The sequence below is a fragment of the Carassius gibelio genome, chromosome A21 (assembly GCF_023724105.1).
Source record: "Carassius gibelio isolate Cgi1373 ecotype wild population from Czech Republic chromosome A21, carGib1.2-hapl.c, whole genome shotgun sequence".
In the NCBI taxonomy this organism is placed as follows: domain Eukaryota; kingdom Metazoa; phylum Chordata; class Actinopteri; order Cypriniformes; family Cyprinidae; genus Carassius; species Carassius gibelio.
The window spans coordinates 5,182,080-5,206,325 of record NC_068391.1 but is presented as its reverse complement, the minus strand read 5'-3'; the positions used below and the strand labels follow the sequence as shown (position 1 = coordinate 5,206,325).

Below are 24,246 nucleotides of genomic sequence, written 5' to 3'. Positions count from 1 at the left end.
GTTAAAAAGAGTTTGCTACTTTTCTTATATGCTACTTAATATTGTTGTGGATACTGTACATTTTTCCAGCATTCTTTGATTAATAGAAAGTTAAAATGTTTATTTTTAACAATGTAACAATTAAAAAAAAATTACCGTCAAATTTGATACATTTAATGTGTCCTTGCTGAATAAAAGTGTTATATTCCTAAAAATAAAAGAACTTAAATCTTTCGGACTCCATACATTTGAACGGTAATTCATATATGCGTGTGTATATTTATATCTATGTATTATTCAGTTAACCCAAATTAATTAATTAACATTGTTTTATATAGACACACGATGACCAAACACCAGTACTACTTGCAGCTGCGGAAGGATATACTAGAGGAGCGGGTACGCTGTGACCTGGAAAATGCCATGATCTTGGCATCTCTGGCACTACAGGCGGAGATTGGGGACTATCAGAATGAGGTACAAACCACAATCGGAAAAATAGATTCATATTTTATTTTATTTTAACACCACTGAAAATGCATTGTATCTAAAATACAAATTAAGATTTTTGTACAATAATTAAAAAATATATTAGATCTATCTATCTATCTATCTAGAGATGGATGGATGGATGGATGGATGGATATATATATATATATATATATATATATATATATATATATATATATATATATATATATATATATATAAGGGCTGTCAAAAATAGCGCGTTACCGACGTTAATTAGTTGTTTGTTGTTAATTACGTCAAATTTTTTAACGCATTTCACGCATGCGCAGTGTGACAAATTATTCAGGTCAGGAAAGTCTCGTCGATCTCTGAATTCTCAAGATAATAAAAAACAGCGGCGATGAAAACACAGAAGAAGCTTAAGGTTTTACCCCAGTTACTCTCAAATACGTTCATGCCAAGCTCGATAAACAGAGACTACTTTGGTAGTTGATACGCTGGAGCTTCTTCCTGTTATAGCGTCCTGTGTTTCACACTGCGCATGCGCAGAACGCCTACATGCAATGCAGCGAAAATTACAGCTGTTTGGGAAAGCATATGCATTTTTACTTGGTTTTACTGGCACTTGAAGCCTTCAGAACGTGAAAATATCGATCCTAAAGTATTGTGGCAGAGCAAATGAACACCTCCCAAAAACAAGAGTACTGCTTATGTGATGGTGGCGCATATTTGTGTTTCTGAGTTCATTCTTTCGAGTTTCTCTATCCATAATTTCATAGATATGTTGCTATATTTAACCACTGGTTCGCCTAAAACTCTTACACTATCTGTAGTTAAATGGCATGGTTTGATATAGTGCACAGGTAAATTTGATCTAAATAATGTTAAACTTTTGAAATTCAGAAAAAAAGAACCACATTTTGATGAATCAATGCATGAAAATTATGTATCTGTGTCTTGTTATTTATCTTTTGGTATACATTTCAGAAAATAAAATGGTTAGGATTCAGGTGTAATTGCAAATAGTGATTAATCATGATTAATCCACTGAAAATTCTGATTAATTTGATTAAAAATTTTAATCATTTGACAGCCCTAATATATATATATATATATATATATATATATATATATATATATATATATATATATATATAAGAAATTATGACCATAATTTTTTTCTTTGTGTTCCGTCAGCTCCATGGAAAGACATATTTCCGGACGGAACACTATCTCCCTGCTTCGGTTCTGGATAAGATCGATCAGACCACCATTAAAGAAGAGCTACCCAAACTCCACAGCTCGTACTACAACGCTTCGGAGCAGGAGGCCGAGCTTGAGTTCCTCAAGGTCAGGAACTAAACGAAACGAATCAGTTATGCAGTGTGATTCTAGGCAGAGCTTCCCGACTGGACAAACTTCCGTAATCGTCTTGAAAAAACATGGCATAGCTGCTATCTGTTTTCTCTCAGATACTCTTGACTACAGCTTTTTGAATTTGAGCAGTCGCAAGACCAAAAGTTATATTTGGAACTCTGTTGTTGGCATTCACACATCAATTTTTTTGACGAGATAAGTGCAGTCAATAATTGTGAATCAACAGACCTTAAATATTTTGATTCAGTTTCCTTTCCTAATAGCGGTTTTTGTAGTCTGCATGTGATTTAGATCTGTCTCGTCATTTCTCTGTTATTTAAAGGTGTGCCAGAGACTGCCGGAATATGGAGTTCACTTCCATCGTGTGCTTCCAGAGAAGAGATCCCTGACCGGCATCATGCTGGGCCTTTACTCGAAGGGTGTCCTCATCTTCGAGGTCTTGAATGGAAATCGAACCCCTGTGCTAAGGTTTCCCTGGCGGGATACCAAGAAGATCTCTTTCACGGTAAAATGTTTAAACATGCATGTTTACATTTAGTGGAAATCACACGGCTGGGCTGGAGTTCCCCAGAGAAAAGCCAAAGAAGTCAGTAACACCCCTTATGGCTTTGTGTTTCTGTATGGTAGAAAAAGAAGATCTGCTTGCAGAACACATCAGATGGGATCAAACATCTGTTTCAGACAGACAGTCAAAAGACCTGCCAGTATCTGATGAACCTGTGCTCGGCCCAGTACAAATTCCACCTGCACATGAAAGCCAGACAGAACAACCAAGAACTGCAAGAGCTGGGTGAGGAGAAAACAAAACTGAGCAAGCAAAATGGTGATGAAGAAATCAAACACTAGTTCTTTTTTTATGTTTTTGAAGGAAAAAATAACAAGAAAACACCATAAATATTGTGAATATAGATTCAAATTGTATATTTGTTGGCAAGAAAGGCAAGAAATCGAAGATGCTTGATTTCTTTATTTTTATGTGCCATGACAAGTTTATCTTATTAATAATTTTATTCAGAAACATGCATTCTGGTACATTTTTTACTTTTTTCCCTGCAGAGAACTCTCCTCTGAGCAGTCTGCAGTACTCTGACGGGATGGGCGCAGTTAGTCTGTCCCCCAGCACAGACCCCGAACTCTACAAGAGGATGTCCTACTCTGAGATGTCCCTCAGCAAGAGTTCGAGTCGGATCTCTGTTCCACCCGAGCCGCCCTATCCGGGGTTCAGCAGCAGCTCCAACCCCAGGATGATGAGTCGTTCCCATCATAACCTGGGTCAGCTGCCCGAGTCACCAGAGCACAGGATGGTGCCTTTCAGTAGCCAATCACAGAGCGGCATGGCACGATCGCAAGTGCTTGCATCAACACACCAACGTGCCAGCTCCGACACAGACTCCATCGCCGTCGCCAGACAGCAGGAAGGGTGAGAGATGCATGCAATCGTATATTTAATTGTTGCATTCTTGTCATATTCACCAGTAGTCTTGTAATATTTACATTCTCATCTCATCTCTCACCTGGAGTTTGTCTTGTATGCAGGGTTTCCGCAGTGCATCAGAAAGCATTAAAATGAATTACCGTATTTTCCGGACTATAGGTCGCACTTTTTTCTTAGTTTGGCTGGTCCTGCGACTTAAAGTCAGGTGCGACTTATTTATCAAAATTAATTTGACATGAACCAAGAGAAATGAACTAAGAGACATGAACCAAGAGAAAACATTACTGTCTATAGCCACAAGGGCGCTCTGTGCTACTCAGTTCTCCTGTAGTCTACACTGAAATCATAGAGCGCCCTCTCGCGGCTGTAGACGGTAATGTTTTCTCTTGGTTCTAAATAAATGCGACTTATAGTCCAGTGCGACTTATGTTTTTTTCCTCATCATGACGTATTTTTGGACTGATGCGACTTATACTAAGGTGCGACTTATAGTCCGAAAAATACGGTAAATGATCCTTAAATAGCATTAAAAGTCATTAAATAAAATGCCCTTTAATAAAAAAAAATAATGCCTTGGAAATCAATTTAAAAGGCAAATATTGAAAATATTGCTTCAGAATAAATTACATTTACACAACCAAACATTTTTTTTTACCTAAATTAAACATAAAATGTTAGCTTTTAATTCCAACTCTGACTAAGGCACATGCATTAAAGATGCAAGTTAAAACTCTTAGAAATTTCTATAGTACTTTTAAAGTTTCAGAGTTATTGTATTTGCTTTACACTGTTTTTACACTCTGCATTTGGCATTTATTCTGCTCCGCACTGCACTGGTTTTCATGATCATTTTCTTTCTTCCCTGCATCATCAGTGTGTTCAGTGCCACGGTCAATGATAGTCCCTGCTGGAGCCCCAAAAGCTTGAAGAAAGAGTCCGACTCTTCCTCCTGTGAGGACACGGGCCAGGCGTATGCCATAGGTGAGGACAACGAGACACAACCGGCTGGTTCTTTCTTATCTCTACTCAAACCTGTCTGGAAAATGGCTCCTCTTCCTCAAGGAACATGTCTTTCTGCTTTTGAATGTTCTTTTGCCGTCTCTAACTTCCTTGCTTTGTAGTCTCTCTCTTTTGATAGTCTGTCAGGGTAGTGGGCAGAATCTGTCTGTGCCTCTCTCTAGAGTCAGCCGCTGTCTGCCTCTTTCGTTTTATCTTTCTAACAGCTCTCTCCCTCTGTTCCCTCACTGATCTTTTCATTTTCCCCCTCCATTTCATCCCATCAGCCGCTGTCAGATCAGAGAGAGCAGCAGCCCAAATCCTCTCAACATCTTCCTCCGCATGTAGAGAGATGCCATAAAGAGATTACAGTCTGAATTTACAGTCCTGTACATGCATCATTGCATTTCTATATGTCAGAGAATAATACAAGTGTTTATAGATTTTAAAACCGACTGGGAGTGTTTGGCTGGTGCTGGTTGATATTATACAAACTGGTATGTCACAGTGATTTTAGCATGCTAAAGAATTGTTTTTGGGTGAAATAGATTTTCTGTATATTTTTTTCATGCACGTTCCTTGTTTTTTTTGGTGCACATACTATAACTCAAATATTTTTTCATATATATATTTTTTTCATTTTCTAGTGACATGCAAAACTCTTTTACTTTTCAATCTCTTCATTTTGGAATGTAACACCATGATTCAGTCAATTCCTAGTGGAAATTTATTTGAAAATACATTATGTAAAATGAAAATTGTTTTGTGTTATCTTTAACCATAATGAAATAATTATTGATTTAAAATGACAATATAAGACATCAGACTTCAATACTTGGTATAACTGTGAAGGTGTCTTGAAAAATTAGAAAAAATGGGGTTAAAATGTTTTTTAAATAAATCTCTTATGCTCACTGAGGCTGTATTTGTTTGAACAAAAATACAGTGAAAACATTAATATTGTGAAATATTATTTCAATTTAAAATAACTGTTTTCTATTTTCATATATTTTAAAATATCATTTATTCCTGGGAATCAGAGCTGAATTTTCAGCAGCATGTATCTTTGATGAATATAAAGTTCAAAAGAACAATATTTATTTTATATGGAAATCTTTTGTAACAATATGAATGACTTAAAAAAAAAAAAAAACTAAATATACTGACCTGAACTTTTTTGTAATTGTTGAATAATATTTACTAATAATATGAACAAATAATATTTAACTTACCCATACAGAATCAAATTATACATTTTATTAAAATATATAAAAGCAAGTCCAGGATTTAGAATGCATTAATATATTAAAAATAAAAATATGTGCAAGAAAATGTGCATAATGCATTAACATTAATGACTGATTTTGAAAATGACACGGGGAAGGAATTGTCAGGATCTCAGGATATATTAATTTCCCCTGTATACAGATTTTAAACTTCTGATGTAGTTGTGTCTGTCTAGTGACTTTATTAATTTTTCTGATCTCCAGGTGTGAGCATGCACAGCTCTGGAGTGCCCTCTACCCCTGCCTCCTCAATAGGACTCACTGGTACGCTATATAACCATTTAGCTCCTTGTCTTCGGTTTCTTTTCAGAAATCAAATTTAGTAAGACCTGAAAGTTGGTAGGAAATGTCATGTCCTGATATGGCTCTAAAGCACAAACAACTGCCAAAATTGCAGTGAACTTTTAGTGAAGCAAAACAGGCATGTTTTAAATGTCAGTAACGGTAGTTTACCTCGCAGTGACACAGACCTCTACTTAATCAGAGCTCAGGAACCCAAAGTCTGACGAGAACTTGCCAAATCCAACATGCCCTGGATTGCCATGTCCTCTCTGGTGTTTTACATGGCATGGAGAACATCTTTTCAATGCATGCACACTCAGCTCAAGTTTCATTGGTGTCTGTCTCTGACTCAGACATGTTCTGTCTTGCTAAGCTGTACGCTTTTAAATAGCTCTGGAAAATGGCTGTGTTGTGGGCTAATCTCACTCATCCTCGAGAATGAGCTGCTGGTCATGGCTGTTAGTACAGCACATCAGAGCTGGGCCAAACATAATGGCGTCCCTTAGCACCAAGCCACTAGTTATGAAAGATTAGTCCAGCTTATGGAGAGCTGCGCATGTGTTTGATATGTTTGATACCAATACAAACATACAGAGCAAGTGATAGTCTGCCTGTGCTAGCTCTTCCCCCTAAAAGAGCAGGTCTTCAAGTGGTTACAGCACAGATGTGTATATAATATTTCCTATTCTGTATTTGAACAGTAACAAAAGCTAAATGTTTCACACATAGAAATTAGTTTTGTACATTGTATAGTTACTTATTTTTAAATATGAGATTCATAAATGTACTGTTTTACCAAATGTATATAAAGCATCATATCACAGTATATTTAAAATTGTAAAATATAAAAAGCTAGTCAACTAAAATTATAGTACAATAGTAGTAAATTAATTTTTTTAGATTACTTCAAATAAAATAAAGATTAATTAAAAAAATACACTTGTATATTTAAGGTTTTTACAGCATCTCATTTTAATTTAAATGAATGTACTATAATAACTCAAATTAAAAACTGAAATATAAATGAATAAAAATTACATAGACATATATAGTAAAAAATCTACTAAAAACACAATTACTAAAACTATCTAAAATGAAAACAGAAAATGTAAAAATAATATTAATCAATTTTTATTAAGCAGGCTTATTTAATAGTAGTTAAATTAGTACTAATATCATTTAGTTTTGATTGATTTATTTATTTTAATAAGTCAGTGAAGACAAGAAAAGTTGATTAATGCTGCATTATGGAAATATTAAGTGTAATCTAAAATGATAGGGGTGTGTGTGTGTGTGTGTGTGTACACTGTGTACAAACATACTATATGGCCCTTTAAAATGAAATAAAAGATCATTGTGCTCTGTAGAGAGAGATAGTTTTTTTTCATTTTGAAAGTATAAATCTGTCAACAGGACTTAAATGTTTTAATTGTGTTCTTTGGATTAACTCTACTAACACTGGCTGTTATTAATTAAAACAAAGTGTTTATGTATGAATGAACTCGCTCTGTTTTAAAACCCAGACCTCTTCCCCTCTGTTATTTTCCACCCACAGACTCCCTGAAGAAGAAAGTACATGCCTTACCCTCCCCAGAGAGAGAGATACAGACCGTAAATCTGAAGAAAGACGTCAAGTATGGGCTGGGTGAGTAACAAGATAGAATGGAACTCAACTGAGAGAGAAATGCTGTTAAACGGCTGGATTATCAGAACAATTCTCTCTCTCTAACACACACACACACACACACACACACACACACACACACACACATGACTGTGACATGAATAAAGTGTAGTGTTATAGAGTGCAGAGCTCTGGCAGAATGTGCTGTTTTACATCCACCTCAGAAGGTGACTGAAATATCTTATCGGGATTCAGCCTGAATAAAAGGTGGTACAACTACATTTAGTATATGCACAAATGACACTTTCAGTAAGACATCTTTGACTCTTTGGAAATGTGTATTTTTGTAGTGACACACAGTAGAATGAAGTGTGTGGTTTGTGTTGCGCTCAGGCTTTCAGGTCGTCGGCGGAGAGAGTTCTGGCCGTCAGGACCTGGGCACCATCATCAGCTCCATCACACCGGGTGGACCAGCAGATATCGACGGCTCTCTGAAACCAGGTATGACACTGGAGAGCTGGAGACTGCTGCTTTCACCCTTGATTCTTTCTTTAGATGTCATTCTTTGAATCTTGTGGTTAGAAGCATCATCCGTTTTAGTGAAGTTCACAGAACTATTATCACAAACTATTGTTTCTAATACTTTAAATTACTGTGCAATAATTTACAAATGATTTTAGAATACTTTTAGAAAATGTAAGGATTGCTTTCCCATAATCCCATAATTCTGGAATTGTTTTATTCCCGTAAACAGTTCCAGAAATCTTTGAATGGTTACATACCACTGTGAACAATTTTAAACTCTCAATTTAGTATACTTTAACTGATTTTACAGTGCTTTAAATCATTCTTGTATATTTTAAATGATTCTTAATGCTTTAAATATTTTCCGAATGACTTGAACGGAACCTAGAACTCTTTGAACAACCCTCTGTAAATGATTCTAGAATCCTGACTTTAGATTTGTTCAAAGCATTCTGAAATCCTTTGAAGTTATCTAAACAATTCCAGAACACTTTGAGCAATTCCATTTTAGTACACTGAGATAGTGTTATATTTTTAATTCATATTGTGAATGCATTTTATTTTGATATTTTCTGTTTTCATTTTTACTTTTAACTTTTTTTCTTGTTTTAGATTTTTTTTTAAATGTCAAAATAGCCTTTAACCTCTTAAGCACAAATGCTATTTTGGGGATTTCCGTTTTTAATTTTCCTACCTAATTTTGAATGCCTGCCTATACTAATGCTACAGTGTAAGCTCAGAAAGTTTGGTATAATTTCAAAGGAAACCCTTTGAAATTACATAAAACACTGTTGAAATTGATAAAAATGACAATATATGCTGTCTGTGTTATAATAAATAGGGAAAAAAACAAGGTGCTTTTTTATTTTATTTGTGTAAACTGAAGTTTGAAATGGTATAACTCAGGCATTGAAGGGGCTGGCAACTTCAGACCAATGTCTTGTGCTTGTTCCACTTGTCAGCTATTAGAGCTATCCTAATCTATGCAAAAGTTATTCTATTCCAACTGAAGGAAGGAATAATACCATTTTTGTATATAATTTTTGTCTAAAGTATGAAGTCATCTTTTGCACACTTGCAGTATGGAATAATGTGATATCTGTATATTATTTTACAGAAAACACTCAGAAGTTACATAAAAAGCTGCTGTTTGTGACAAATAGTATTATTTATGTTGTTTCACATATGATGAACCATCTCAATACAATGTGCTTTTTTTGTGTGTGGGTTTTCTGAACAGTCTTTGAAAGAGAATAAGTCAAATTACACAATAGCAACATGCATAAAATTATAAAAAATATCTGGTCTATCAAAATCTAAAATAGAATCCACAATCTCCAGCTTCATATCGTTTCATTTATGTCTATTCTGCATCGTGTAAAGATTGGGAGACCTCGCCTGTCTCTTTCATATATAATATTTTGATGTTTTATCAGCGTGTCTGTTTGTTTCGGTTCTGATTCAGCGTAAACATGCTCCCCGAAGCTTCTACGCGAACTTCGGAGCGTCAACAAACTAATTTATGTTTATTCCCCCAGTACTGTACTGATTACTGTACATTCACTGAGATGCGGTCGAACACTGCACAGTTATGAAAATAAACATATTAGCTTATTGCTAGCGGAGCTTCCAAGCCTCAGAATAAAGAATCAAATGTATGAAAGCGAGTAGCACGCGTATACGCTTACCAGATGCGCGTCCTGACCTCTCCACGGTGACGCTGGTAATCCATAACTTGTTTTATGAATATTATGCATTATAAATCCGGAGATTCGGCCGCTTGTAGTTTCGCCTCGCGTGGCCTTTGTTTAGAAGCAGCCAAAAACTCCGTTTCCCAGACACCAGCGCGTCACACAGGCGGAAAGGAGTGGGCAGTCGCTGTCCAGTTCCTGTGCCTCCCGCGGTGCTGAATCACACCTTCGATTGGAGGGAACGACTTGTGAATGGCAGCTATTAGGACAAATAGCGCTTCACAAAAGAGGTCAGATGTCTATAGCAGAAGAAAGGCTATTAGACCCATCTATATGAGTTGAAGATCTTGTCAATCATACAGCTCTTGGAGCGCTTTTGCGCACTTGTACAAAACGCTTTATATCTCAGCAATGGAAGCACGCAGAAACGTAAAAATGGTCTTGTTTGAAAGAAGAGATTCTAATCTAAAAGATTATATTGAGTATATAGGTATGCGTGGCTGTTTGCGGCTGACTGAAGCGGTGCAAAATGTATAAATAATAATTTGCAATAATTTACATCGCGATTCTGTTGAAGATCATTCGATCTGTGATTGTCACACAATAAAATGATCTACATCATCAGATTCTTGAGAATGAGAGCTTTCTTGTGATATATGACTTGACTGTTTTGTGAAATATATTTTAAATACACATTCTTACGAAAACGTATTCGCAATCGTTAGATGGAAATTTATGGGGGGGGGAATATATTTCTTAGCTTAATTTGACTACTTTATGTATCATAAAACCCCAATTAATGGTATTCTTTGTAAACAAAACACTCTAAGCTTTCAAATGAACCCATTTTTGGGCATATACCATATAAGGAAGGATATGCAAATGAGACACAAACATCTGGCATGCTATTTTCGGACCCGGTACCGGGTCTGCAGAGTTTAAGTGTATTTCACATACGTATTTTTTTTTAATTAATATTTATAGCAAAAATGTATTTTATGTGGTTTTGTTTTAGTTGACTATAATAACTAAATTCCATAATTATTTAAAGAATTTGTATGGTTCAGGGTAAGGTTGTTAACGCCACATTCATGCATTTCCTGAAGGCGACCGGTTGTTGAGTGTGAATGATGTCAGTGTGGAGAGCCTGTCACATGACACTGTGGTGGAGATTCTGCAGGACGCCCCTGATGATGTCACACTGGTGGTCTCTCAACCTAAAGAGAGACTGTTTCCAGGTAATGGAAATAGTATTTTTGCAGCTATATGCACAATGCAGTAAGATTCCACCAGAATATTGCTGAGAATAGGTCTTTCTTGAGAATTTGTATTATTTAGAAGACAATACAATAATTGAGCCTCTTTTTGCCTCTCTTAGACTCTCCTTCAGGAATCCATCACTTTAAATCAGCCACACAAAATCAGGAAGTAGATGTGGACTCTTCCTCTGAAGATCATACACGCTCCCCAAGTCCTCCTCCTGTCTCCAGCAAAGCATCTCCACCTCAGTCCGTTCGACAGGGGAGCATCAGTTCGCAGGACTCCAGGACCGAGAGTGCCAGCCTCCTGCAAACAAATCTCAATGGATTCCATCGCAACATTCCCACTGAGGCTCCCTCACCCGCACAGTCGCTCGCTGCTGACAGTAAACCCTCTGTTGAAGCTACACCACCAGCTTTACCTCCTAAAACCAGAAGCTTCAAAGTGCCGGACGTTCCTAAAGAGCAGGAATTCTCAGACAGAGGGGATTCGGACATGGATGAAGATACATACTCAATTAGCCAAGAGAAACATAAGACTAAGAAGGTAGAACCAGTCTCTGTAGTGATTTAAGTGAACTTTGACTCTCACCTCAGCGTTTTGAGTTTCTAGTCAGCATCAGTTTGATGTGAACTTTGAGATGTGTGCTTTTTAAGATGCTCAATCTTCACATAAAATATTAAATAGCTTTTTTGTGGAATAAATAGGACAGTTCTCCCTTGCTCATTGCATCCCTCCTTGGAGTTCCCTACATTTGATCAGATGTAGAACATAATTCATGATTTTCTAGCCTGTTTCACATTTACACTCTGTCCTAGCGATCAGACAGGCTTTTAACAATGAATTCAATATTTTTAGTGACACTTGCCAGGGAAAACGTCCTTAAAACTATTAGTTGTTCTAGGATTAGGGATGTCAAATTCCTGTCCCATTTGGGTTACAGACATGGATGATACCTTGTGTTTTATTGCCTTTCTAAACAATTCCAGCATCCCATAGACTTGCATTGAATGAGGTACTTAAGCCGATTTTTTAAATGTTTATGAAAAAGGACTCTAATGCTCACCAAGGCTGCATTTATTTGAACAAAAACACAGTAAAAACGGTTATATTGTGAAATAGTATTGCAATTTAAAATAACTGTTTTCTGTTTTAATATATTTCGAGGTGTAATTTATTTCTGTGAAGCAAAACTTAATTTGCAGCGTTGTTACATCAGTCTTCAGTGTCACATGATTAATCAGAAATGATTCGCATATGCTTATTTGCTGCTCAAGAAACATTTTGTAATTATGATCAGTGTTGAAAACCGTTGTTCTACTTAATATTCTTGTGGAGACCAAGATGATTTTTAAAATACAACTTTTTTGGAACATAAATACCTTCATTTTTGAAACGTTTTATGCACCCTTGCAGAATAAAACTTAAATTCGTTAGATTAAAAAAATTATTTACTGACCCTGAACTCCATAGAAGCCACATGAAACCAGTGGAAATGAAAAATGGACCAATGGAAATTCAGTATGGGCAGTGCTAAATATCGCAGCTAAATGACTGCGAAACTTTTTTGTCATGTGTAGTTCAAAAAATAGATTTCCTATTTTCTCTTTAAAAGCTAAAATCACTATTTAGGTTCAATACAAACACTTCAGATTCACACAAATGTCAAACATTACTGAAAACATTCTAACTGCTTGCAACCGCCCCTCGCTCCCTTTCTGACCAATTGCATTTCTGAATGTAAATGCAATGCAGTTTTGCATGTCAACGCCATAACCTCTTGACCCCTTGACCCCTTGACCCTTGCATGTGTACGGCTGTGCACGGCCTTGTATTTACCCAGCTCTTCTCTATTTACAGGGGGTTTCTCCCAACATCCTCACGGAGACTTTAAGTGCTAGTTGCCCAGAAGTCAATAGCCTCCAGCCTGGAGATCTATTTGACGTTGAGCTGTCCAAAATAGACAGCAGTCTGGGCATTAGTGTCACGGTACTGTTCGGAAAGGTTTCCGCTCTCTCTTTTTTCTCTCCTTTGCTTCCCTTTGACTTTTTGTTTGTGTGTGTTGTTGTTTTTGTACCCTTAGCCCTCGCTCCTTTCTGAATCTCCTCACTTGGCTTCAACTTTGGGAAAGTAGATTTGGCTCTTTGCATGCAGATTTTTACAGGCATTTGAATTGGCTCCTTCACTAACGGTAAAGCTGAAACACTGTAGGTACAGCAAAGTGCAGAAAAATGTGCGGCTAAGTCAACATGCCCACATTTACAGTTTTATTGTGTTCATAACAGAAGCACTAATACCTGCATGGATTTGCATTCGCTTGTCTGAGGATTGATTTCACAGTGATCTTTCAAAAGCATGTGGTGTTACTGTGTGTAGACCTTGTGACTTTATGATTTCTTTCTTTCTTTATTATTATTTTTTGGAAAATCTGATTACTGCAATGAAATTACATTAATCATCAGCTCAAGAAATCAAGTGGTTTGCTTTGATTGTTAGAATGGGTGTTGATTTTTGTCCAGTTGATTTCTTAATACATTTCTTAATAGATCCAGAACACAGATCATAGGCATTCTTTTCCCATGATGCTTTTCTATATGGGTATAGTAACCTGTTTGTCTGTCTCAGGGTGGATCAAACACAGCACTGAGGCATGGAGGGATATATGTCAAAGGTGTGATTCCTAAAGGAGCAGCTGAGCTGGATGGGAGGATAAAGAAAGGTAAAATTAATCATTTAAACACATTTAAGTATATGTCATTGTAGTACTTGTATTCAATTATATAGATTGTATATAAAAAATTTAAAAAAAGCATTGCATCCAGATATTTTACATTTTCATTTTAGAAATAATGCTGTGATGCAAATAAAACAAAATAAAAATAAATAAATAAATAAAAATATTTGCGTCAGAATCTGGGCTACAATTTTTTTAAATAATGTAATATAATAGAATAAAAACGTTCATTTTCTTGCTTTCATTATAAAAAGCCAATGAAAATTCTGTATGCAAACATATTAAAGAAAAAAGGCAATTTAAATATTAAAATAATGATAATATTAATGCAACATTTACTTCCCACAACCCTACCTAGGGCAAGCAGTAAGGACAGGATTATATAATAGAGTGTATTATATAAATGAAATAATAAAATAATACTTTTCTGTAATTTTTTATCACATTCCTAATTACAAAATGAGAATTACGTGAGCCTGTGTTGATTTTGTGTTGTCCAGGCGATCGTGTGGTGGCGGTGAACGGGAAGAGTCTTGAAGGAGCGTCTCACAAGCAGGCAGTAGAGATGTTGAGAGATACTGGCCAGGTGAGAACTCTGGGTCTGATTCTGCATTGCGCCCCCTAGAGGACTGCGATTGTCTGAATGTCTACCGTGTATTTTGTTCTTAATAAATTCCCACTGTCTAGGTGGTGCATTTGTTGATGGAGAAAGGTCAGCCCCAGAAAGACAGCATTCAAGCCCCTCTGACTCGGCAAGGTGCTTCTGAACCTCAGAACCCAGCTGTGGAGGAAGCACCACCACCACCACCACCAAAGAAAGCAGAATACAACTTCATTACACCAGGTATGAGCTGGAATCAACACACTTGTTGACGAACATATTAAAATATGCCAGTGGTTAAACATGTGAGCTGGTTTTTGAACTTTGGAAGAGTAATCTGTGTCCTCTTTCTCGTTTACCCCCTCCAGACAACACTTTTGATGTGGGTTTGCTGAAGAACACGTCCGGTCTGGGCTTTAGTTTCAGCCGGGAGGAGAACGTTCCTGGAGAGCCTGTGGGCTCCAGCATGGTCCGGGTCAAGAAACTGTTTCCAGGGCAGCCAGCAGCTGAAAGTGGCTGCATCGAAGTGGGGGACGTCATTGTGCGTGTCAATCAGACGTCACTCAAAGGACTGTCACAACATGTGCGTTAACCCTTTACTTCAGTCTGTGAGGATTTAAGTAGTGTTTACAAAAAAATAGTAAAAATCCAAACACAGAATAGTGTTATTATAGCGTGTCTTTTCTTCTGTGGTGTTTGTCAGGAGGTGATCTCTGCTCTGAGGGGCACAGGACAGAAGGTGACCCTTCACTTGTGTAGACCTGCACCAGGGGTCTTGCCTGAGATGGACCCTGCCATTAAAGTAAGACTTTTAGTTTTAATTTCCCTCATCATATTGCACATCCATGCATCATGTTTCTTTATCTAAAAGAATATATTGCTTGGTTTTCACGCAAGAATATCAGGAAAAGACTATTCAAATTACAGCTACACATATCCCATGATAAAGGTAGTGTTGCCACAAAAGACAGATTTATTTTTTTGGTGTTATTTTATTTTGTTTTTTATTTTTAATTTTTCTATCAAGTATTTTATTTTTTGAGTATATTGTTTTTATTTATTTTAAGCATTTGTATGTAACTATATGTAAAAATATAATTTGTGTTTTTTTTATTAGAATGATTATTTATTTATTGACTTTTTTGTATTTAGGGTTATTTTAATTCTTATTTATTTTGAGCATTTAATTGTATTTATTATTATTAAGTTGGGTGCTTTATTAATTATTATTATTTTATTATTATTTACTTTTTATTATTTTTATTATTTTATTAAGTGAGTATTATATTTCATTGAGGATATTATTGTTTTTTTTATCTTGAGTTGTACAGAGTTTAAAGATTTATTTTGTGACTATTTTGACTATTTGAGTATTAATTAATATTTAGGGTCATGGGTTTATTGTTTATTTTAGTGTTCATTTATTTTTAACATTTTATTAAACATATTTCTTTTTTCTTTTTTAATTTCTTTTTTTTCTTTTGCTATCTCAGTAACTCTCCAGTGATCCACCTCAATCAATTTTTTACATTAACAGCCTACCTGTTTTGGGATATTGTACATCTTTAAAATAAAATCTAACATTGACCCTCCCCAGACTCCCGTACCCTCCCCACGAAAAAAACCCTGTCCCAAGCCCCAGCCTGATGCCAAGACGAGCTCCCCGCCTCAGACGGAGCACCCTCGAGGGGTGGGTGCTGTGGAGGAGGCTCTGGAGAAGCTGATGCTGAAGTCGCCCAGTCGCAGGGACAGTTACAGCGACAGCACAGACAACGAAGAGCTAGAGGAGGCCTTCAGCCCCACCAACCTGGAGCAGGCCAGTCAAGCCTGGGACCGGAGTGTCTACCAGACTCCCATGGGAAGACTCTCAGACGAGGCCAATACGGACGACACCGTACGATCAGCTTATTACTCACCCAGACAGTCCATGTCTAGACCGGATGACAGCAGAAGGTCAGAAATATATTCTTAAAGCATAAGGACAAATGTTTTTTTCGTTAATATATGTGCTTGCATGTAAGAGCTTCTAATAGCTTGGATTTGTCAGTCTAAACAAGTCTTTTAGAAGTTAACGCTGTTCTTGCATAAGCAAACTTGGTTGTTTAATATAATTGGGCCCAGGAGTTGAGGTGTGACAGAGCTAATTCTCTCCTGTGGGAGTGTCATGTGACTCAGCAGCGGTGAAACACTTGTTTGCACTGATGCATCCAGTGTGATAGAGGCCTGTATATGGAGATCGACGTGGCTTCTTGTGACCGAAGTTTGCTCTGACAATCTTATGAGCAGAAGTGAAAATAATAAAATAACTGGAACAGTCAGTGTGTTTTAGTAACTATTAGTATGTAAACAAATGCAAGTTTGACCAGTTTCCTTTAAGATTTATTTTGCTTGATTTCAATGTCGATATCATAAAGCATTTATTTTCTTTGTTGTTTTTAATGTAAAATTTTTATTACATTTTTGTGTTTCTTAGTTTCAAAGTCCATCTTATAAAGGTTTTTCGTTAACTTTATTTAACATCAGTTGTTTTTTTTGTTTTTTCCAGAGTTGAAGCTTTTTAAATTAAGCATATATATATATATATATATATATATATATATATATATATATATATATATATATATATATATATATATATATATATATATAAACCATATTTTTCGGACTATAAGTCGCACCTGAGCACAAGTCGCTTCAGTCCAAAAATACGTCATAAACATATATAAAACATATATAAGTCGCACTGGACTATGAGTCACATTTATTTAAAACAAAGAGAAAACATTACCGTCTCCAGCCGCGAGAGGGCGCTCTATGCTGCTCAGTGCTCCTGTAGTCTACACTGAAGACATAGAGCGCCCTCTCGTGGCTGTAGACGGTAATGTTTTCTCTTGGTTCATTTCTCTCGGTTCATGTCAAATTAATTTTGATAAATAAGTCGCACCTGACTATAAGTCACAGTTTTTTTTTTTTACAAGAAAACACAAAAATGTAGATAATGTAATATAATAAAATCAATGCAGGTTTATTAATTATGTTATGTTTCCTCTCTGTGTCCTCCTTTCGTCATCTTCATCCAGTGATTTGGACAGTTCTGCAGTTCGTGTGTCATCTTCTCCAGCCCTGCCTCAGATTGGGATCCTGAGCCCCAGTCCAGACCCTCTTCCTCCACCACTGCCAAACCTGGATAACCTCTGTTTGCCAGATCATGGCCAGGAGCAGGAGGACGAGTTCATTCCTGTGAGTGACCGTTAGCATGACACACGCTCTACCTATTTAATCCAAATGATCTTCTTTAGAGAATTCCTGGTGGAATATCCTGCATGTGTTATAGATCCAAAATGTGACTTCTGTGTTGTGATAAAGACAGGACTGTTTGTCATTACAGGAGGTGGAGCTGAAGGTTTCTCTGGTGAAGTCTGATAAAGGAAGTCTAGGTTTCACCCTTACTAAAGGGAACGACAACAATTGCTACATTCATGACATTATCCAGGACCCTGCTAAAGGAGACGGCCGACTGCGTCCAGGGGATCGCATGATAATGGTACAGCGTCGCCAAGAATCTTTACTGCTGTCTAGCAGTTTACAGAACTGTTGAAAACTTGATAGATCCAGTTACAGAAAATCATACAAATATCTTTTTTTTTTTTTTTTACAAAGAAAACAGTACATCATCACAAAAACATAACTGTTTTATGGGACTTTCTCAATAATTTAATTATTGAAATATTTAAATAGTTTTCAGGCATTTCAATAAATTATTTCCATAATTTCATACTACCATTAAAAAATAAATATCACTAGCATTATTAATTTTTAAAGGAAATCCCTGCATTTATTTGATCAAAAATACTGAAAAAACAGTAACATTGTGAAATATTATTACAACTGAAAGTAATTTATTTTTAGGGAAGTTTTATTTGAGAAATCTTTTGTATTTAATGCTTGTATTTGTATTTAATATTTGTATTTGTATTTAATATATAATTGCTTTATCTCTCTCTCTCTCTCTCTATATATATATATATATATATATATATATATATAAACACATTTTAATTTTAAGTCTTTTTTTTTCTTCAAATTTAACTAAATGAAAAAAAAGAAAAAAATGTTTATAAAAATAAAATATTTTGAACATATATTTCTTTAAATTAATTTTTATAATATTTTATTTCAGTTCATGTTTATTACATTTCAAAGAATAAAAACGCCTTTTTAATGTTTTTAGTTTTAGTTTACTATAATTACCCTGGCAGGTAGCATACCTTCTGATTTTAGAGAGTATTATATTGGACAAACATTTCCAAACTCCCCTGGAAACAAGAGTCTTTTACTTTTAGTCCATTTTCTGGTTGGTATGTCTGCTAAAGGGTTAATTTCATAGGCTTTTATCAGCACACTGCCTACACACAGACTAAAAGCTGGTTTTAAAGTTTTTATTTTACAAATTATAATGCATCTTCATTCTTCTTCCTCTGTTAATAGGTCAGTAACACAGATGTGTCCGGCATGAATCACACCGAGGTGGTCAACCTGGTGCGTGCCGCCCCCAAAGTCGTGGACCTCGTGGTCGGCCGCATCCTTGAACCTCCCAAACCCCCAACAGAGGCCCACCTCCTCCCCGACATCATATTTCAGTGTCACGACGAGTCCTTAGGTAATGGAAACATCAACGTATATGAAATCCGATCCTCTTTACCACTCAGTGCCTTCGGTGTTCTCAGAAATACCCAGAATGCTGCTGACTAAGTGTATTTTGCTGCATTCGACCAATTTGTGAGGCACGTTAGTATTATTTGACCACCAGAGGTCAACAGGGCTTTACAGGGTCACACAAAAACACAGATATCCATCAGAATAAACAAAGCCCACCTGCATTTCTCTGGAAAAATGAGCTCACGGGGATAGACAACAAGCCAGATAAGAGTGTCACGTTTCAGCTTGCTCACAAAAAAGCAAAAGAAAGAAGAAAAAGAAGATGGTGTTAAGTGTTTGTTTTCTGGGCGTCTCTTGCAGGGCTTGTTCTCGATGGAGGAAGTGACAGTGGGTTGGGCGTGCTGTACGTAAAGGACATCATCCCAGGATCCGTGGCCTCTGAGGAAGGCAGTTTGAGGCACTTGGATATCATACATTACATCAACGGCGCTCCGACGCAGGATCTGACCTTGAGCGAGAGCCGCAGACTCCTGCAGCTGTCACTGAGGAATCTCAGTCTCAAAGCCACCAGGTGAGTCGCTCGCGTCATGTGACTCGCTGCATGTCCACCGAAACACTTCCAAGTTCATCCATATTACTTTCAGGTGTTGGAAAGATACTTTCGATGGACCTTTGTTGTCAGTTGTTGTGTGAAATGTGTAATACTTCTGAACGGATGCCGCTATCAAACTATATTTCTGCAGGGATGGAAAGCCTGTTTTTCCGGGTGAGGAGCAGATTTCATTACTAAACAATAACATCAGTCCTAAAGTCTCGCAGAGCATGAACGGTAAGTGTAACGGAATTAAACTAGCAGTTACTGCACACTTTTGTCAGAATTGAATCAATGTCCTATAGTTTGGGGTCGGTATGACTTTTTTTTGTTTATCTTTATGCTCACCAAGGTTGCATTTATTTGATTAAAATACAGTAAAACAAGTCATATTGTCAAACTGTCTTCTATTTGAATATATTTTAACATGTAATTAATTCTTGTCATGCAAAACTGGATTTGCTCCATTTATCCAATCCTCAGCATCACATCATTTTCACATGATCCTATCTTCAGACACATGCTGGTTTGAGCAGTTCTTTAGAAAAACATTTTTATTATTATCAGTGTTGAAAACTGTGATTTTTATTCTATTTATTTAGTAGAAAAGAAAAGCATGTATTTAACAGAAACATTATAAATGTCTGTACCTTCTCATTTAATAAAATCAATGCATCCTTGCTAAATAAAAGTATTAATTTCTTTAAATTCAAAATAAATTCTAAATGTTGAGTTTGTAAAGCACCCATTGACTTAAACTGATGTAATGCTGGTGTAATGTAACCACCAGTGAAGATGTCATCATCATATTTGCATGCTACAATTCCAATGTTCCTTCTTTCTTGCATATATTAAAATCTGTATACTGAATTCTAATTGTCCGTTTACACAGAAACAAGCAAAAGCAAAAACCTAAAACTATAAACCTCCAGGAAATGCTAACCTAGTTCTATTATATTCTAAAATGTTTGTCTCTCATATGACTTTAAGCTAACATCACCTCTTAACTACGGTAAAACCATTGTAACACATGATCCAGTTTATACCCGGCTTATAGCTTTACTTTTCTTGTGATTTTGGTTAAATGCTGATGCTTGAGTTCGTAGTGTTGTTACTCTTCTGCTTGTAATCGGAGTAATTTACACAGTGGCCTCGTTTCTCTCTTTGTATCATAGGTTATCTCCATAGCAACGATGGTAATGAATTCGAGGCCCTATCCGGTATCTGTCCCGCTGAGGTGAGGATCTGTAGAACTTCTGGTAAACTATTAGCTAATATTGATCGATGCTGCTCTGGCTGAATGTTTTCTCACTAAATAGACCGACTTCAGAAACAGAAACTTCTCAGGCTTGATTTTATAGTTTGGGTGCTGTTATTTTGTGGCTTGTGAGACGGAACACAATCGGCCTGAAATTTAAACTGAGGCAGCTCACACGGACAGCTCAGATTTCTGCGGTCTGTGAGCTACAAGAGGAACTGGTGAGAGGAATTCGAGGCGATTCTTAGGAAACGCCACAGTGAACGGCAAACAATCAAGGCTTCTCTCGTCTTTGAATTCATGGGAGTTGTTAATGTGATTTCATTGTCAACTTATCTCCCTTTCTTATCTCATTCTTTCTGAATTCTTTATTTAACCCTTTTCTGGTCTAATGTGTTTACAGGAGCAGATTGTGAAGCTGCAGTTGGAGAAGCCGCCAGCAGGGGGCCTGGGCTTTTCTGTGATTGGTGGAGAGAGGGGTATTTTTGTGAAGTCCATCACACCGGGAGGCACTGCAGACACTGCGGGCACATTGCAAGTTGGCGATCGTTTACTGAAGGTCCGTAACCAGCGTTTTTTTTTTTTGAAAAATGCAGTACATTGTAAACAAGCTCTGAAAGCTAATTCTGTGGTTGCGTTTATGTACAGGTCAATGAGGATCTGATGATCGGCGTGTCTCACTCTAAAGCCGTCACCACCATCCGTAAAGCTAAAGGCTTGGTGCACCTCACCGTCTCCCGTCCACCTGAACAAATGCCCAACACGTACCTGGGCTTTCTGCCTCTTCAATCCAACGGTGTAAATGGCAACAACGGTACGGCCTACAAGTCAATCTCAAATATAAAAATAATAAATTTGTAATATAAAATAAAAATGTTTTAAGAAAATAAATATCTATATTGTCGATGCATATGTTTATCTACTAAATATATGCATCTTTAAAATAATATTTAAGAAAAATTATTTAGGGTTCTTTCTTTAATTTATTTAAATATGTTTACTTTTGTATTTTTATTGCATAAAAAAAAGAGCAATAATTTAGTCTTGCAAAAATCTGTTTCAGATGTGAGTGAGGACAGCGGTGTGAAGACAAAAATCCAGACGCCATCAGAGCAAAGCAAGACCAACAACCCACCTCCCCTCCCTCCTATAGGTACAGTAAAGATCACGTGACCAGCTGATTTTAGTAGCATTGAGTTCCTACTATAGATTTTATTCAAATGTTTAATTGGTTTAGTTCAGTTTTATTAAACATGAATCATTTCATTATAACATTTAATTATAATATTTAATGATGCGTTACTTTTTAATATAATACATTTTTAAATATACTAACATACCATCAAAGCAATAAAATTAAATATTAAATTATATGTATATATTTTAATATAAGTAATTCGTTTTAGCAATTTTGTTTTACTTTTCATTAGTTTTGAAATATTTCTATATTTTTATTACGTTAATTAAATATTTTAAGGATTCGTTTATCAAGCACATTATAGCGATTTCACTCGATTTTTATTTTATTTCAAGCAAAGGTCAAGTTATTTCATGAAAAGGTTTATATACATACATGCATACAATCATGGCCAAAAATATCGACACCCTTGGTAAATATGAAGGCTGTGAAAATTCAAAAATATAAAAGAAGGCTGTGAAAATTCATCTGCATTGTTAATCCTTTTGATCTTTTATTTAAAAAATTTACCAAAATGTATCCTTTCATTGGATATTAAGAATTTAAAATGGGGGGAATATCATGAAATATGAAATAAAGGTTTTTCTCAAATACTCATTGGACACAATTATTGGCACCCCTTGAAATTCTTGTGAGTAAAATATCTCTGAAGTATATTCCCATTCATAGTCACAATTTTGAGCACTTCAGCGTGATTGTAAACATGAAATTATCCAGCCATGGCTACCTGTTTCACAGGAATATAAAGAGGAGGGAAAACAAAGCCCAACTAACTGAGCTCAAAACCAAGCTTCTGCTAGAGCCATTCCAGTCCTCTGACCTGAACCCTACAGAAAATGAGTGTGGTGAACTGAAGAGGAGAAGCTGGGAATCTGAAGGGTCTGGGGTGATTCTGGATGAAGGAATGGTCTCTGATCTCTTGTCAGGTGTTCTCTAACCTCATCAGGCATTAAAGGAGAGAATTTAGACCTGTTAAACTGGCAAATGGAGGCTTCAAAAATTATTGAAAAAAAGGGTGCCATTAATTGTGGCCAATGTGTATTAGAGAAAAACATTTCATTATGATACTTCCCTCCCATTATAAATTCTTATTATCCAATGGATAATACATTTTTGTGAATTTTTTAAATAAAAGATCAAAAGGATTAACAATGCATATACATTTTCACAGCCGCCTTTGATCATATTTACTAAGGGTGCTGATATTTTTGGCCATGATATATGGTGTTTTTAGTTCACATCATTCTGGCAGATGGGTCATCTGAATGTCGCCTACAGATGTGAGAGTGGGGTATGTACTTGATCACCATTGTGTGTGTGTGTGTGTGTGTGTGTTCTAGACTATGACACGGGCTCTGTAGAGAAAGGGAAGGGAACAGAAGGAAGTGGTGACCTATCAGAGGACACAGACTGTGATGGCTCGTCTCTGCCGGAAGACTCCCCAGAGGTACAGCCATCTGTAATTAAACTTTGAATATCTGCAGTTTTACAGCAGTCAAACTGCGTTCATAAGACCCAGTCTGATAACAATGGACTTGGAAACAGTGAATCATTTGGTGAATCACTTTAAAGTGATATTATTGACTTAAAACAATGCATCTGTTTATCTGAATTACATGCTATGTTTTTCTGTCTTCAGGCGTCTCGGAAGGCTGAGTGGCAGGAAGAAAATGTTGATGACGCACTCAACGTCAGGTGAGGAAAAGAATTCTACCTTCATCTGACTCTTTGAGTTCTTTTACATCAGCAGCATGTGTGTTTGTGTAGTAAAATTCAGTGCATTTTATTATTAATCAACATGATTTTCTGAAACACTTTCTATTCTGTAAACATGACTGAATTCAGGCTTTTTGTAGTTTATACAGTACTTACTGTATTGTAGCACTTTATACAGTATAGAGTAGATTAAATATTGTTTGGATGTACAGTACACTACTGTTCAAAAGTTCACTGTAACTCAGTATGAATGTCTGCTGTTATAGTTACGCTTGCATGTTGTTTTATTAGTTCATGGTGTACGGTTTGATTTAGAAGAACGGCTGACCCTGACAGATATGTCCTCAAGCAGGGTTTCATCTAACAGGTTTGTTCTGATCAAATCTCGTTCTCTTCTTAGTGCCCTGCAGTCATCGTCGGGTCAGCTGGATGAGGATGAGATCACATGGGGAAGTGATGAGCTGCCGATGGAGAACATCGACTCTAAATTTACTGAAGGTCAGTCAGCTTCAGCTCAGATTTATTCATTGAACCGGGTTGTCTCATTGCAAGTATTACACTT

The 24,246-nt window shown here is 36.4% G+C and overlaps 1 protein-coding gene across 3 annotated transcripts in view; it reads left to right on the top strand.

The window, feature by feature from the left end:
• The window catches only part of LOC127941830 (tyrosine-protein phosphatase non-receptor type 13), a 66,279-nt gene that overhangs the window by 39,493 nt on the left and 2,540 nt on the right, over window positions 1–24,246 (top strand). Inside the window, exons 14-43 of one of the 3 annotated variants that reach the window (XM_052537273.1) lie at window positions 318–456; window positions 1,648–1,800; window positions 2,150–2,332; window positions 2,455–2,617; window positions 2,884–3,247; window positions 4,137–4,243; window positions 5,749–5,808; window positions 7,382–7,471; window positions 7,844–7,951; window positions 10,773–10,904; window positions 11,045–11,472; window positions 12,787–12,915; window positions 13,552–13,645; window positions 14,161–14,246; window positions 14,348–14,504; window positions 14,630–14,844; window positions 14,965–15,063; window positions 15,859–16,214; window positions 17,342–17,501; window positions 17,650–17,805; window positions 18,750–18,921; window positions 19,281–19,491; window positions 19,664–19,749; window positions 20,688–20,749; window positions 21,174–21,329; window positions 21,419–21,584; window positions 21,834–21,923; window positions 23,309–23,415; window positions 23,608–23,663; window positions 24,085–24,182. In XM_052537273.1, coding sequence (XP_052393233.1) covers window positions 318–456; window positions 1,648–1,800; window positions 2,150–2,332; window positions 2,455–2,617; window positions 2,884–3,247; window positions 4,137–4,243; window positions 5,749–5,808; window positions 7,382–7,471; window positions 7,844–7,951; window positions 10,773–10,904; window positions 11,045–11,472; window positions 12,787–12,915; window positions 13,552–13,645; window positions 14,161–14,246; window positions 14,348–14,504; window positions 14,630–14,844; window positions 14,965–15,063; window positions 15,859–16,214; window positions 17,342–17,501; window positions 17,650–17,805; window positions 18,750–18,921; window positions 19,281–19,491; window positions 19,664–19,749; window positions 20,688–20,749; window positions 21,174–21,329; window positions 21,419–21,584; window positions 21,834–21,923; window positions 23,309–23,415; window positions 23,608–23,663; window positions 24,085–24,182 — 4,583 coding nt within the window. Of the gene's footprint in view, window positions 1–317; window positions 457–1,647; window positions 1,801–2,149; window positions 2,333–2,454; window positions 2,618–2,883; window positions 3,248–4,136; window positions 4,244–5,748; window positions 5,809–7,381; window positions 7,472–7,843; window positions 7,952–10,772; window positions 10,905–11,044; window positions 11,473–12,786; window positions 12,931–13,551; window positions 13,646–14,160; window positions 14,247–14,347; window positions 14,505–14,629; window positions 14,845–14,964; window positions 15,064–15,858; window positions 16,215–17,341; window positions 17,502–17,649; window positions 17,806–18,749; window positions 18,922–19,280; window positions 19,492–19,663; window positions 19,750–20,687; window positions 20,750–21,173; window positions 21,330–21,418; window positions 21,585–21,833; window positions 21,924–23,308; window positions 23,416–23,607; window positions 23,664–24,084; window positions 24,183–24,246 lie in introns of all 3 variants that reach the window. The other 2 variants (XM_052537272.1, XM_052537274.1) reach the window with 2 other exon arrangements.